Source organism: Mya arenaria, chromosome 3 (genome assembly GCF_026914265.1).
Source record: "Mya arenaria isolate MELC-2E11 chromosome 3, ASM2691426v1".
Classification (NCBI taxonomy): Eukaryota; Metazoa; Mollusca; class Bivalvia; order Myida; family Myidae; genus Mya; species Mya arenaria.
Window position 1 is genome coordinate 1,151,756 of NC_069124.1, and position 14,870 is coordinate 1,166,625.

Genomic DNA, 14,870 nt, shown 5'->3' on the forward strand with positions numbered 1-14,870 from the left:
AGAACATTCCAGGTTTATGATGGAGAATTTGCATGGATCTCGATACACATATGACACTTATGGTTCCTGACGCAAATGGTTGGTATTCAGATGAATTGATGGCAAGATTGACGGCAACTACGATGCAAAGGACGACGGACAAGGTGGTGGTCGCCATGTGGGAAGGGTGGGTGGGGTATGGTTCACGGCTTACCACTGAGGAAATTAGCCCGACATAAATTTACCTGACTTACTCATACATGTAAAATACATTATAAGGGGTTAAAGAGTTATTGGCATTAAAATCAGCATAATATAATATTATACATACAACATATTTTATATATTGTGAATGTATACTCGAAAAGGTATGTCGACATACTCTGTATATATAAACTCGGGCGAGCACAGGGGAAGTCAGTGTGTTGGATATTGCTATTTCATGTATGATTTCCCACAAAACTGTTCACTGCTACTTACAAGGGGCAACAACTATTATTTTTTGATTTTCGATGATATAGGCGATATTACCCAGCATTCAACTTATTTGGGGCATGCGCATTGATGAACAAATTTAGTGATCGCTTTCAAAATAGTGAACATTTACAACAAAACTCTTGATCGCAGCGAAGAGATGTGACAAATGACAATCTGTGATTAACAAACAATAGCTTTTTTCTGTTGCTTATCATGACAAGTGTTGTTCATGGTGGTAAGAAGCCAGCACTTTGCCGATATTTTGTGACAACAGGGTCTTGTTCGTTTGGTGACGAGTGTCAATTTTTGCATCAATCTCCGGTCAGTTTTCAACCAGCAAATTTCCAGAATAGTTTCACCAATGGCACAAACCTCACAAACAGCCCTATAAATACGCCAGAAACAGTAGGTCAGTGTTTTATTAGATGAAATGCACAGATCTTACGATTTTATTTAATTAGGTCATTTGCATTAGGCCATTGTCAGCTGTTGGCTCTGGAGTATTGTTGAGAATTTCCTATTTTATCATGCTAAGATTGATGTGTTATACTTTTCCTCTTTTCAGGATGATAATTTACATATAATATTATTAAAAAAATCATACTGGCATGTTCTGATCTATTTCTTATTTGTTCGGTCTTTGGTTGTGAACAACAAAGATGGTTCAAGATTACCATTATAAATTATATCAACAGGAATGTTTTAAAGGTAAAATGCCTCATAATAAATGCCAATTCATGCAGTATATGTATCAGAATACATGCAACTTAATCAGGTCATCTTTACAGGAATGCCAGTACAAGACGGCACAGCAGGCAATGGCGATCAATTCTTCAATGCAACTTTTTCTGGAGTAGAAAACAATGGACCTGCAGAGTTTCAGCCATTTCCTGTAATAAAACCTTTATTTGTTTGAGCAAAAAGTTTAACCTGATATATAAGTCCATATAAATGTTTATTTATATATAATTCCATATAAATGTTTATTTGTAAAACTGCCTTTGTATCACATTACACAAAATTCTCAAAAAAATGATTTTGCTAAAATTTATTTATTATTTCAGTTATAAATCTTATTAGATTTATGAATCAAATCTAAATAGAATTAAATGTTTTAGAGGCCCGGGCCAATCTCCCGGCAGTCACGAGGTAGTGTAGGAACCATGTCCGGAGGCGCATTGATGACCAATACCCCACACTCTCAGACAAACAGCAGCCTGACCCATACCCCACAGATGTCAAGCCCATTCAACGCAAGCACCATCACCCCCAACAAGGCCCCTATCTCACAGAGCACCCCTCTCTCACAGCAGGTAGACATCTGGTTGATTTTATCAGTTTTTTTTTTTTTAATATATTGTATTTGAACATGAAACTTCTGTATTGTTTGCATATTATTCCATTATGTATATATATAATCAGACTTAAGAATTAATTATATGTCATGTAGTCTATGAAATTATGTTTGGACAGGGTTCTCAATAAGTTTCGGTTGAACCGTCTCAAATAGTAAAGTAACCGACCAGCTTTTACTTATTTTACTGAAAATTCATTAAGTTTTCCAAATTTGAACCAGCCCTATTGCCATTTGAACCGTCCATTTTGGCCGGCAGTTGGTTCTTATTGAGAACACTGTTGGAGATAATCTCTTATAATAAAACAATACCAAAGCCGACAAATTGTGGTAATTCACCAACTACATTCACTGACTTTTTTTATTGATTTTCTAACTGCCTGTGCCTCTTTGTTAGGGAAAATAGTTCTCAAATTTTTGGGAACATAAGACAATGTAAGTATTGGATAATGTTCCAAAATCCAGGCATGTCCATCATTTTATCCCAATAATAGACATTTTATACCACTGTAAGTCTAGATGTTATATCATACATGCCATATTTTCTGGAGACCATTCAGGGGGATTTGTTCAAAAGGCTGAAAATTCAGGGGGATTTTGGTTGTATTCAGGGGGATTTTTTTAGCAGGTCTAAGTTGGCGAAATTTTAAAATGTATTTTTAGACGCAAGTATGAAAAAATGTATTCAAATATAGTTTGCTTTGAAAACCTCTAAACTTTTTCATTATACAGAATTATTTTATGTCATGATTTATCATATTTTTATGATACACTGTCATGTCATACTGTAATGCACTTGCAGAACAAAATATGTCATTGGAAAAATATGTTTTCGAGACAATTAAATTAAATTTACCTTCCTCCAAAATCTTTAAAAAATTGTGCTTAATTCTATCAGCTTTGATGACTTTCAGACAATAAGAGAATAGAATAAATATTATTAATTTCTTCCTTCCAAAAGAGTAATATTTCTTTGCCTTTGATAATTGCTACAAATTAATTGATCACTTGTTGTACAAGTTTCCTTTTGGAGAGTTTCACTCACATACTGTGGTTTCACTTGGTCATTATTGCCTGATGTAAAATTTATTTATTTTTATTTTTTATTTTTTTTTATTTTTTTTATATTCCGGGGGATTTTTATCTCCCGCCGGGAGACCGGGGGATGGATCGAAATTCCGGGGGATTTTTCCCCCCGCCGGGGGATATGGCATGTATGTTATATATTGGTTTTATCAATAAAGGAATTGTACATAGAGATTTTATAATGTTTTTTTGGGGGGGGGGGGTTGTTATCTTTTTGGGAGGATAAGAATGCTTTTTTACAGGCTTAAAAATAGCTGTAAATTACATGAAAAAGTCACTGTACGATAATGTATTTAAAAAGTTACTGAAACCTAAAGGCTATGTTTATTTCAATGCTCTAGCTAGCCTGTTTTTAGGGCAGTCTGGCCCCTTTTAACCAGGTAGCGTCTTTTTCACAATTGCCCTATTATGGCCTTCAATCCTGCGCGTGCCCTTTTTACTATCAGATCACCAGAGATCAAGGGCTCTGTAATTCGCTGTCATGATTGAGACATGTTGCGCAATACTCATTATACTAGTGTTCCGCTAGGTGGTTTAAGTACAGCACAAACACCATGCTCCCCCTTTGACTGCCGAAACATGTCATGCTGCCCTTTCATGTTCCCATATTTGTTGTCATTGTCATATGACAGTTTATTTTGTATTTGTGCAGACGCAAAGTGTTTTTATAATCTGTAATCTCCTAATCTGATAATTGGGTTGTGTAATAGCCAATTAGTGGAACATTGCCAGTAGGTGGAGCTTAGCATTTAACGTCAGCCAATCAGAATGCACATTTAGAACTCTCTCATTAAATGATGAAAGTTCATGAAATGTGATAGAAAAGTGAAGGGGTAATTAAAAATGTTGTCAAACACTAATTAACCTTTGAAAACAATTGTACAAACCAGGCACTTCATTTTAAACATTGTTGCTTTTAAAGCAGACAGTCATGACAGATTTTTAAGCATTGGCAAGGTGGCGCTAAGAAAATTAAATACATCCTGGGCCATCCCCAGACCACTTGGTGCCCCGCCCGGTATCACCAGAGCAATTGAAAAACTATGGCGTTATGACCAACTACCGGGGCGCTTGCATTTTCGTATGTGAAAATTTTCCAATAGCGACAAATAGGTCTGCTAGGATCAAACTTCCGGGACTCTTGTATTTTCTTGACAAATTGTCGCATGCCAAACATGGGTATTACATAATTTTCAATTACAGGGTGTTATTTAATTGAGCTGCAGGGCTCGACATTAACCACTGCCCGGTTGCCCGGGGCAAGTAATTTTTGCAGGCGGGCAGTAGTTTTTAGAATCTACCTGCCCGATCGGGCAGTAACAACAAAAAACTTGTCATAGTGGCGACTTTTCTGGTAAAAAATAGTAGTCCGTACTCTCCTTCTTGGAGAGTATTTATCAAACCGAAACTAATGCACTCATTGGTTGTTGACTTGAAAAATCGGGTCAAATGGAGCTCCTCTGACATTTTCATTCGAAACTACGATGACGAAGACTGCCGAATATTTTCCGATAGAGCTCGAGTAATTCCGTCTAGATCCGTTGGCCAATCGCGTGAGCTGCATCAAATCCATATAGCTAGCATTCCAGTTAATGCCCTCACAATGTACACAAATGGTGTTTTGACAGTCGACACTGTCAAGTTTTTTTAATGTTTCAAACGAACAAAAGGCTAAGTCATCCGAGAAAAAGACCAGCTATGAAAAGAAACGAAAACGACGCTGGGTCGAGTCTTGGGGAAACAATTTTCCTGGACTCAGACATAGCGAGAATGGTAATTTTGGCTATTTTTCGGACTGCTCCAATTTTCGGATGCTCGGTTATTCGAACTGTACGATTTCACTTTACATTGCGATAAATTGTAATTTACTTCAAAATAAATGTAAGATTATAAGGCTAAGATAATAAGAGGTTGACTGTTCGTTCTTATAATTCAATTTTATTTCATCCTTAATAATTTGAATGTATGTGCTATTAGTTACAAATTTCATGACAACTGATTTATTTCAAATACAGCAAGCCCTGATGTGCAGGTTGAATCTGGAAATGGGTTTTGATGTGAAGTATAACAACAAAATGAGCCCCAAAAAATTGGGCAAGTCAAAAATCCATTCGGGCAAGTGAAAATGGCTAGGTGGTTGCCCGAAGGGCAACCAAGTATTAGAATAAGCGTCAAGCCCTGAGCTGGTTAATGATAACAATAATTTTTATATATATATATGTAATGGTAATGGATGTTTCGGAAATATTGGATTAGGTGGAACTTACGGATTAGGTGAAACTTAGAGATTGTTGGATTATTAGGGACTTACTGGATGTTACAAACGATATAAAATGAGAGGATTATGTTTTGAGATAGAATAGCTTTTGGGTTGAGTAAATATACATCATGACACTCTGTTAGGGGTTTACCAAATAAAACGCGGTTGAATATTAGACTGTATTTCTCTTGTTTATCCTGCCCAGAGAATTTTAGGCGCTACATATATATATATATATATATATGTAGTGGGTGTGTGTACACACCACTCAACTTGAGTTCGATTATTTATTTTGTAACGATGTCGAAGAAACCTTAAACATTTAATAAAACATATAAAAGTATATGCTAATCATATACCTAATTAATACACAACATACAATGACAATGGGCAGTGATCGGCATATATCAACGGAGACTTCGCAGTCTAATACATAAAACATTCTAAGACATGAATAACAAACTAACCAGGCCCATCTAAATAATTGAATTACATAAATAGAAGTTCAATATTACTGCTCAAAGATAAGAGCGAATATGCTTATGAAGTAAACCGATAAGTAACAAATGTAGTCAATGACTTGCGACGATTCAGAGTAGAATGATTTATTTGTATATGTTAATAAGGGCGTGTGCAATGAAGCGGGCAAAGGAGAGAAGGGCATTATCAAGCAATCAATCACTTTCATAAATATAGATCAACTTGCATATCCAGTATTTATGCTCTGACGCACCAGGACATGGACGGACAGTAACGCATATAGGACAATAACCACATAGCACGACACTAAACACGACGCGACAACAAATACACAAACGATACAAGACAATATACGATAAGAACCATACCAAACACACGAACGGATAAAATACGAAAATATGCATGTGGCTACATATATAATTCAGTCAAACCACATTTCTCTTCTAATCTGGATCTGTGATTTCAGACGAGCCTGCCACCCCCACAGAATGGTCCCATCTCTAGCATGATGAATGGATTTCCACCAAATATGAAGCAGTTTATTAACAATAGTGGCTATGACTCCAGCATCACCAGTGAATTCTCAGCTCTGAACCTCTCCGTTCCTAATGCTTCAAAGGTAAGTCAGCTTGACATAAGTCAGTTGAAAAGACAACAACTTACCGGGGTAAGTGCTGTGGTCGAAATTAACACAAGCCCGCAAGACATAATCTTAGAAATTGTCACAGAAAGAATCTAATAAAGCCCCCTTAAGCTTCTGGTGATTAAGCATTTTAAGAGCCTTAGATTGCATTTAAACATACATATACGTTATAAATACAGGGATAATTCTCGTAAGCGATTTCTGCGATTTCTTGCATGGGATCGCCCAAATCACGTAAATGCGAGATATTCTCCTGCATGATCGCAGTTTGTGTATTTTGTGCCTTTTTGCTTTTGATGTTTTACAAAATAAAGCATCGTAGTCTCAGAAGGCTTCTGGTTATGATTTGAATTGTGGACGAATTGCCTCCCCAACATTGAATGCCTTTGTATTATCGAATGTTTTGATGGATATCGTCCACACACTTGTTTTCCAGCATTTTTGTGACATGGAATAATTTTGTTTACGCGGGTTACCACTTCATTCTAAATTAAAAAATGTCTACAATATATCGGAAGCGTCAAAATGTCGAATCAGAAAACTTTGTTTGCATTCCTTGAAAAAAAGCCTCTTGACCAAAAAAAAATACCAGCTTCAGATGAAAAAGACACCCTTATCACCCCCAAAAAAGTCAATGCACCTTTCAGCAAAAATGACTTAATCCTATTTTTTGCCCAAGAATGATGAGTACTAATTTTCAAAATGTCTGAACTGTTTCCTTCTAGCCAACAAGTGTATATGAATACAGTGCTCCAGCCAGGATTTGAAAAGGGCAGGGTGGAGTTTTGAAAAGGGCAAGCTACATGAGTCTTGTAGGGGCAATTGGGGGAGGGGTCCACCCCTGTCACAAGTTGTTGTTTTTTTTTGTTTGGTTTTTTTTTGGGGGGGGGGGTCTCCCCCTATAATTTGTTTTGTTTTCATACTGTACTCAATTAAAATCATTTTCCATGATTTCCAGACTTGAACAAAATGGTGTTTTTTCTCAAAATTAAGAAGCGTGTATTTGAATATCAAAATTAAAATTTGTCTGTGGTAGTATGATTGTACTTGTCTGGAATCTTCTTTAGTGCAATGTCACATATTTCTCAAAAAAAACATGTAAAATGAAGAAAAAAACAAAGACAGTTAAACATTTGAAGCAATCAAATAAATAAATACACAAAAAAACAAATATGTAGGGGACGAAACTTAGTTTGGTATGATCTGGATTGGGTACGAATGTTACATTCAGCCTGGCTGTTATTTAATTGTCTTTGGTAAAATAATGTTTAATATGCTAATGTTTTAGAATAAAATGACAATAAAAATCACTGCCCTTGCTTAAAAAATCACTTATAAAACATAGAACATTGATAAATTAACTCCGAAATTTGTTCTGACAAAATGGCGGTTTCGGCGATTTTTGATATGATCGTAGACATGATAGGTAAAAGCTACATAAAGCATCAACATATATTTGTGGGAAACAAAGAAATTGTCATCATGAATATTTTATTTGATTGTGTTAGCGCCACCTTTGTTATGTTTAATTCGGCAGTGACCGTCTGCTTCAAATCAACAATGTTTAAATGGCGAGTCTCGTCTGTACAATATAATTAACAATTATTTTAAAAGATTTAATTGTGCTTAACAACTTTTTTCACCATCCCTTCGCATTTTCAATCGCATTTTACGAACTTTCATCATTGAATGAACGAATTCTCAATGTATATTCTGATTGGCTGACATTCAATAGCTCCGCCTCCTGCCGATGTTTCCCTATTTGGCTCTTCTTAATCATTGGATTAAAAGATGACCGATTATGAATACACAGGTCGTCTGCTCACTACACATATACACAATTACCTGTCATATGACTTGGACAAGGCACATTGGAAAATGAAAGGGCAGAGCGGCATATTTTAAGCAGTCAATGTGGGCATGGTGACACCTAGCGGGAACACTGAATTGTCATAAGTATTACGTAATTTGTCTCAATTATAACAGCGGATTAAGGGCTGCCAATCTTTTGCAATGATTTCAATAGTAAAAAGGGCACTAACAGGATAACTGGTGCTATTAGAGCATTTGTGAAAAGGGCACTACTCAAAAAAAGGGCAGGGCGGTCAGAAAAGGGGCACGGGCGCTGCGCCATTGAAAAACGGGCTAGCTGGAGCACTGGAATATAGTTATCGTCATGCGTTGTTTAATCACTGTGTTATCCATGTATTATAAAAATCTCACTGAAATTAAAATTTTCAATTTTGGACAAATGGGAGCAATTCTCTCATTGAAAATCAGACATAGAATTATCCCTGTATATAAGATGCAATTTAGACCTTTAAAGCTGCACTCTCACAGATCGAACGTTTTGACAACTTCTTTTTTTTTGTCTTGGAACGAGCCAATTTTTGTGAAAATCCATGGAAACCAATTATATAAGACTGATGACAAAAATTAGATCGCAGATTTTTATATTTAAGTTCAAAAAATGATTTTTTATGCATTTTTCTTAAACCGTTAGTAACGGTTTAAGCCATAAGACATTAATGGAAATATGAAAATCTACGATCTGATCTTTTGTCAGCAGTCTTATATTATTGGTTTGCAGATATTTACGCAAAACTTTGCCCTTTCAAAGATTATTTTTTTAAAGTTTTAAAAATGGTAAATCTGTGAGAGTGCAGCTTTAATGTAAAAAAAGAGAAAGATGTGTTTTACCTAGCAGCATAGGGCTGAAACCATTTAGAGACAGTGGTTTGGGGCTGCCTTAAAAGGGCGAAGCACCAGTCCTAAGGCTTTCCTTGCTTTCAATTTGAAGCAAACTTGGGTGTGAATACTTACAGAAGCATCCAGTTAACTTTTAAAATTTGCACATCCCTGTTAAATAAATAAGGATAGATATATTACATTATTTTTTTAACATAAATAACATTAATTTTATTGTATAAATGGCACATGTTGTTTTTGCATTGTCATACATTTACTTATGTTCTTTATTGCCTAAATATATGGTATGTAAATTCAAGAATCAAAAGTGCATGTTTAATTCTTCTTTTTGCATCATATCCGTAAAAAATTCAGGCACTCTTAGTCTTGCTTGTTTTTGGAGTAATTATCGCTTATCAGAAGCACTCTTTTGCTATTAAAGGATGTCTTTGTTTGTCTGCGAAGGCCATAAATATCCGAATTAGATGCCCTAATGATGGGATATGTCACAACAGTCAGGGCTTTTTCTATAGTAGCTTCGGGTCCGACTATCTGACCATTCCCCTTGAAAAATACATGATATTTTTCCCAATCTGGAAATTATATATATATAGTTTTTATAAAATCTTTTTTACCTGTAATGGTTTATTCAGTATCCTAATGAATTGTGTGATGAAAAGTATTGGCAATTATTGAATTGAGAAATCATTGTTTTTGTCATTCAGAATGTAATATTAACTGTGATTTATTGCGATAGATATTTACATCTCAAGGATTGATATTTCAGCCATTTCAGGTCTGTTGAAAGGGAAACGAAACTAATGCTTTAACAATTTCCTCATTAGCAGGAGACAGAAAAGCTTGTTGTTTTTTAATTGAAATATTTTCAAAAAATTTATGTATATAAGCGATGATTTTTTTCTGAAAATGGCATATTTCGCGACGCTAATGTTCCCCAAATTCCTAGGGTCCTTTTCCAAAATGGGTAGAAAAAGGCCTGACAGTAGAACGCTTGCTTTCTGCAGTGATTGAATCAATTGTCGGATAACTGCTTAGTGCCCCACTAGTGTCACTTTAAGAAAATATCATGAAAAACTCATTATTGCCATAAAATTGCCAAATTTGAAAAATTGTGGCCACTTTTGCAACAAACAACCCAAGCCAAGGCTAATGAGTATCAAAAAATTGATGATATCAGAAGTACAAAGATTAGGGGCACCAACAGCCACCCCATAAGCAACACTGCAACCAGCGGCGAGCACACTGCTTTTACCAGTGACCAAGATGGCTTCACTTCACTTCAGAAGCAAAACCTGAGATGAATACCACGTGGCTTCAACCAGCCACTATGACCACACTACCTCCAGCGATGACGACCATATTAGCAAAACCACCACTGAAGATGATCTTACCAGCTGAAGCACCACTGATGACGATCACACCTGTGGCAACACCAGCGCCGATGATCACACAAGAAGCACCACCAAACTACCACTGGCCTCAAAACAGCATACGATCCTAAGTGGAAAGTAATATAAAACAGATGATAACGATGCGCTTTACTGTGCAAAATGTATGAAGCACAAACACTGCTCCTCTCCTGGACAAAGAGCATGAGTTGACCGTGGCTACAAGACTGAAGTTAGAGCCATCCAAACATCATTCCTGTCCGATAAACCCAGTGCCAATGCGACACGGAGCAGCTATGTCAATTATAATGGTGTGCAATGGAAGTTTCACTGCAATACCGGCATATGCCAATCAATTTCTTGCTGAAGCACTGAATACAATATGTAATAACTGTGTTAACTAGAAGTACATAAGTTATGTATGCTTGTATACTTTTTCTAGACTGGAATTTTAAAAGTGATGCAACTTTTCTTTTTAAAGCAGAATGGCATTTGTGTTTGTTTGCTAAAATGTATTAAATAAAGGTTTTCCATCCTTTGTTTCAGGCTGGCAACATGAGTAGTTCAGAGTTCATTCCAAAGCTGCCTGGAGGCTTGTCGCACAGTACAAGTTCTCCAAACTTCTCCAACTTCCATGCCGGTGCCCCACCACCTCCTGGAGCCCTCCCGCCCAGCACGACAACAAACAACCACCTTGCTGGTATGTAATGGACTCCACCTGAGTAAAACTCTTGAACTTGACATATGCATTTTTAACGGGTTATTTTTATTCATTAAAATATGGCACTTAAACAGAAAAGGTACTAATTTGTGATAAATGCTAATTGATAACAAATCAATACATTTTGACCTCTATATGTTGCTAATAAAAATCTATTCTGATTCTACAACAGATCATTCTGTCGATAAATCTTTCAAAACATTTTTCACACATCTGAAATGTTGCAAATTACAAATCAAAAAGTGTTTCTTTGTATAATATAAAATGCCAAATGTCTTGTTATAGAAACTATTTGTTGGTTCATAACAATAGTTACTACATGTATGTACTTTACTCCTTACTTGTATCACCACTTCTAATGTAGGTATGAGAGTTTCAAAAGTATATGATCATGTTTCAGGTTTAAACATTACGTCAAGTTCGAGTCCGAATCAAAGCCCACGCCTTTCCCCCACCAACTCTCCGCTGATGATGAGACGTAACGGCTCACCTGTCCCTCCGTTACGGTCTGCCAAACCCCCACCTGGAAGCACAATACAGGAGAATGTGGGTGGAACTACGTATTTCTACAACGCCGAGGACTTCACTCCACAAAGAGAGGGCATTGTAGGTTGATACGACTCTTTCTTTAGTAAACAAGACCATCATTTACATATAGAAACTTACATTTCTGAATAAACTGTTTTGCTTTAAATGACAGACTGTCACAGTAAAACGAGCATCAAGTCAGTTAAGGCTAAGTTCTGATTTTTTCCAGCAAATCCCAAACTTCACAATGTACCAAGGAGCGCCACCCCATGTGGCCCACATGAAGGTTAAATCCAACATGCCTCAGTTCTTCATGCCTGACGAACTTAAGATGGAAGTGCTTAATCGCAGCGCCATCACCATGGCTCAGATAGACCTCGGACAAAATATTGGTATGTTCTTCTTGTGGTGACCTTTGGGCATTTTTTGGTTACCCTATAAAAATGTAAAAGAGCATTACACATGAGGTGTACAAAGCTAATAGCATTTGAGTGTTTTTGTTATTTTGTCTTTTTAAAAAATTACGCAATTCTGATTTCAAATTAGTTGTCATAACGCGCATGTTTATGCTGTGCTGTTCGATTCTGAGATTGAGAGGCAAGAAATATTTATCCAATTAACTTTTCGTGTAAAAGCCATTTCCAGATTGTTTAAATCAGGATTTTCTTGTTTTGACCTATCCACACAAAGATATGCCAAAAATAGTAAATAATGGCCATTCTTATTCGACTTAAAAATTCTGATTTAGGTTTTGCTTGTAAGCACTCATATGATAATATCTCAGCAACTTCTTGATGTATTGCATTGAGACTTTATACAATTGTACAAAACCATCCAACCTAGTTAGTTATCTCTTTTTTTCATATAATGCTAATTATGGCCCTTTCAATTTAGAAATTCTGGTTTTGCATGTAAGCACATTTAAGTAAATATCTCAATCATGCATATAATGCAAATAATTGCCCTTTATTAATTGAAATAGAAATTAGGGTTAAGGTTTTGCATGTAACCCGATTTACGTCGATATGTCAGCAAATACATCATGTATTCCATTGAAACTTTAGACAGGTGTTTTTAACTATCCCGCCTACCTACTTAATAAATCGAGTTAGATAACTCTATCATGCATATAATGCAAAAAATTGCCCTTCATTATCCCACATAGAAATTCTGGTTAAGGTTTTGCATGTAAGCACACATATGTTAATAAATCACACCAATGACTTCATGTATTGCATCAAGACATTATACAATCTAGTATGATAACTCTATCTTGCATATAATGCAAATTTTTTATCTTAATGTTTTTTACTGGTTAAGGTTTTGCATGTAAAATAATTTCACAGTGATCCATTCACGTTTCACCAAAATTTTGCAACCCTTAAACTTAAAAGCACTTGTTATTTAGAACAAATTGCCTGTGTAATTTAAGACATACCTTCGGAAGTTGACACGTACCGGAACCTGTTTCCATTGGAGCCGCCTCCAGACAACCCCCACCATAAATCGAAAACATTCGGCTATCCAACAACATGCTACAAGGCACTCAATACCAAAGACGGACAAACATACTGCTTGAGGAGAATACACGGTCAGTTATCACAAATGCAATGGACTATAAGTATAAAGGCTGCTGGTCAAAATTTGTAAAATGTTAAAAAAGGCCCGGTGTTGTTTGAATGGCTTTGTTTAGATTTTCAAGGTTGATTACATGTATGTACATGTGTTAAGGTAACTGTTTTTCCTTGGATTGTTATTATTAGGAATTACATGTATGTTCTTAACAAAGATTAAAGAATAAATCTATTAAACAGATTAAGTGGAACCCAGTCATTGTGTGATGAATTTTTAAACAGGCCAATGTGTGATAAAGGCCAATGTCAAGTACAACATACTTTACAAAGTTCAATTCAGATTAAAAGTTAAACTCAAAGCCAGTTTTCCTTTTCTCTCAGGTTTTCGGTTGGTTCACACTAAGTGTATGAATGTTGTGGACATGTGGAAGAAGATGTATCACCCAAACATTGTACAGCTAAGAGAAGTCTTCACTACCAAAGCCTTTGGGGACCACTGTAAGTCAGTGGAGTCGGGGGTACTTTTAGGAAACTTTTATTAATTTTAATTTTATTAAATTTGTGGATTGTGGTTTCCTTTCAACTATCGCAGTATACTTAGACATTCAGTCGTCCATTCATATTCAGTATATTAGACATTTAGTTATACATCCATATGGGGTATACAAGACATTCAGTCATCCAACCATATTTGGGTTATAAGACATTCAGTTATCCATCTAAAACAGTATATAAGACATTCAGTTATCCATCCATATATATTATAGTATATAAGACATTTAGTTATCCATCCATATGCGGTTTATAGGACATTCAGTTATCCATTCACATACGGTATATAGGACATTTAGTTATCCATCCATATGCGGTTTATAGGACATTCAGTTATCCATCCACATACAATATATAGGACATTCAGTTATCCATCCACATACGGTATATAGGACATTCAGATATCCATCCACATACGGTATATAGGACATTCAGTTATCCATCCACATACAGTATATAGGACATTCAGTTATCCATCCACATACGGTATATAGGACATTCAGATATCCATCCACATACGGTATATAGGACATTCAGATATCCATCCACATACAGTTTATAGGACATTCAGTTATCCATCCACATACAGTATATAGGACATTCAGTTATCCATCCACATACAGTATATAGGACATTCAGATATCCTTCCACATACGGTATATAGGACATTCAGTTATCCATCCACATACAATATATAGGACATTCAGTTATCCATCCACATACGGTATATAGGACATTCAGTTATCCATCCACATATGGTATATAGGACATTCAGATATCCATCCACATACGGTATATAGAACATTCAGTTATCCATCCACATACGGTATATAGGACATTCAGATATCCTTCCACATACGGTATATAGGACATTCAGTTATCCATCCACATACGGTATATAGGACATTCAGATATCCATCCACATACAATATATAGGACATTCAGTTATCCATCCACATACGGTATATAGGACATTCAGTTATCCATCCACATACGGTATATAGGACATTCAGATATCCATCCACATACGGTATATAGGACATTCAGATATCCATCCACATACGGTATATAGGACATTCAGATATCCATCCACATACAATATATAGGACATTCAGTTAT

At 35.9% G+C, this 14,870-nt stretch overlaps 1 protein-coding gene across 5 annotated transcripts in view; it reads left to right on the top strand.

Annotated features, from left to right (window-relative positions):
- Positions 1-521: 521 nt before the first annotated feature.
- Positions 522-14,870, top strand: part of LOC128227334 (PAN2-PAN3 deadenylation complex subunit Pan3-like) — a 29,945-nt gene continuing 15,596 nt past the window's right edge. For 2 of the 5 annotated variants that reach the window (XM_052937743.1, XM_052937746.1), the window contains exons 1-9: positions 522-865; positions 1,245-1,348; positions 1,575-1,769; positions 6,103-6,255; positions 10,923-11,076; positions 11,498-11,703; positions 11,855-12,017; positions 13,058-13,216; positions 13,581-13,697. In XM_052937743.1, the coding sequence (XP_052793703.1) occupies positions 670-865; positions 1,245-1,348; positions 1,575-1,769; positions 6,103-6,255; positions 10,923-11,076; positions 11,498-11,703; positions 11,855-12,017; positions 13,058-13,216; positions 13,581-13,697 (1,447 nt within the window). In that variant the 5' untranslated portion in view covers positions 522-669. Of the gene's footprint in view, positions 866-1,231; positions 1,349-1,574; positions 1,770-6,102; positions 6,256-10,922; positions 11,077-11,497; positions 11,704-11,854; positions 12,018-13,057; positions 13,217-13,580; positions 13,698-14,870 lie in introns of all 5 variants that reach the window. The other 3 variants (XM_052937742.1, XM_052937744.1, XM_052937745.1) reach the window with 2 other exon arrangements.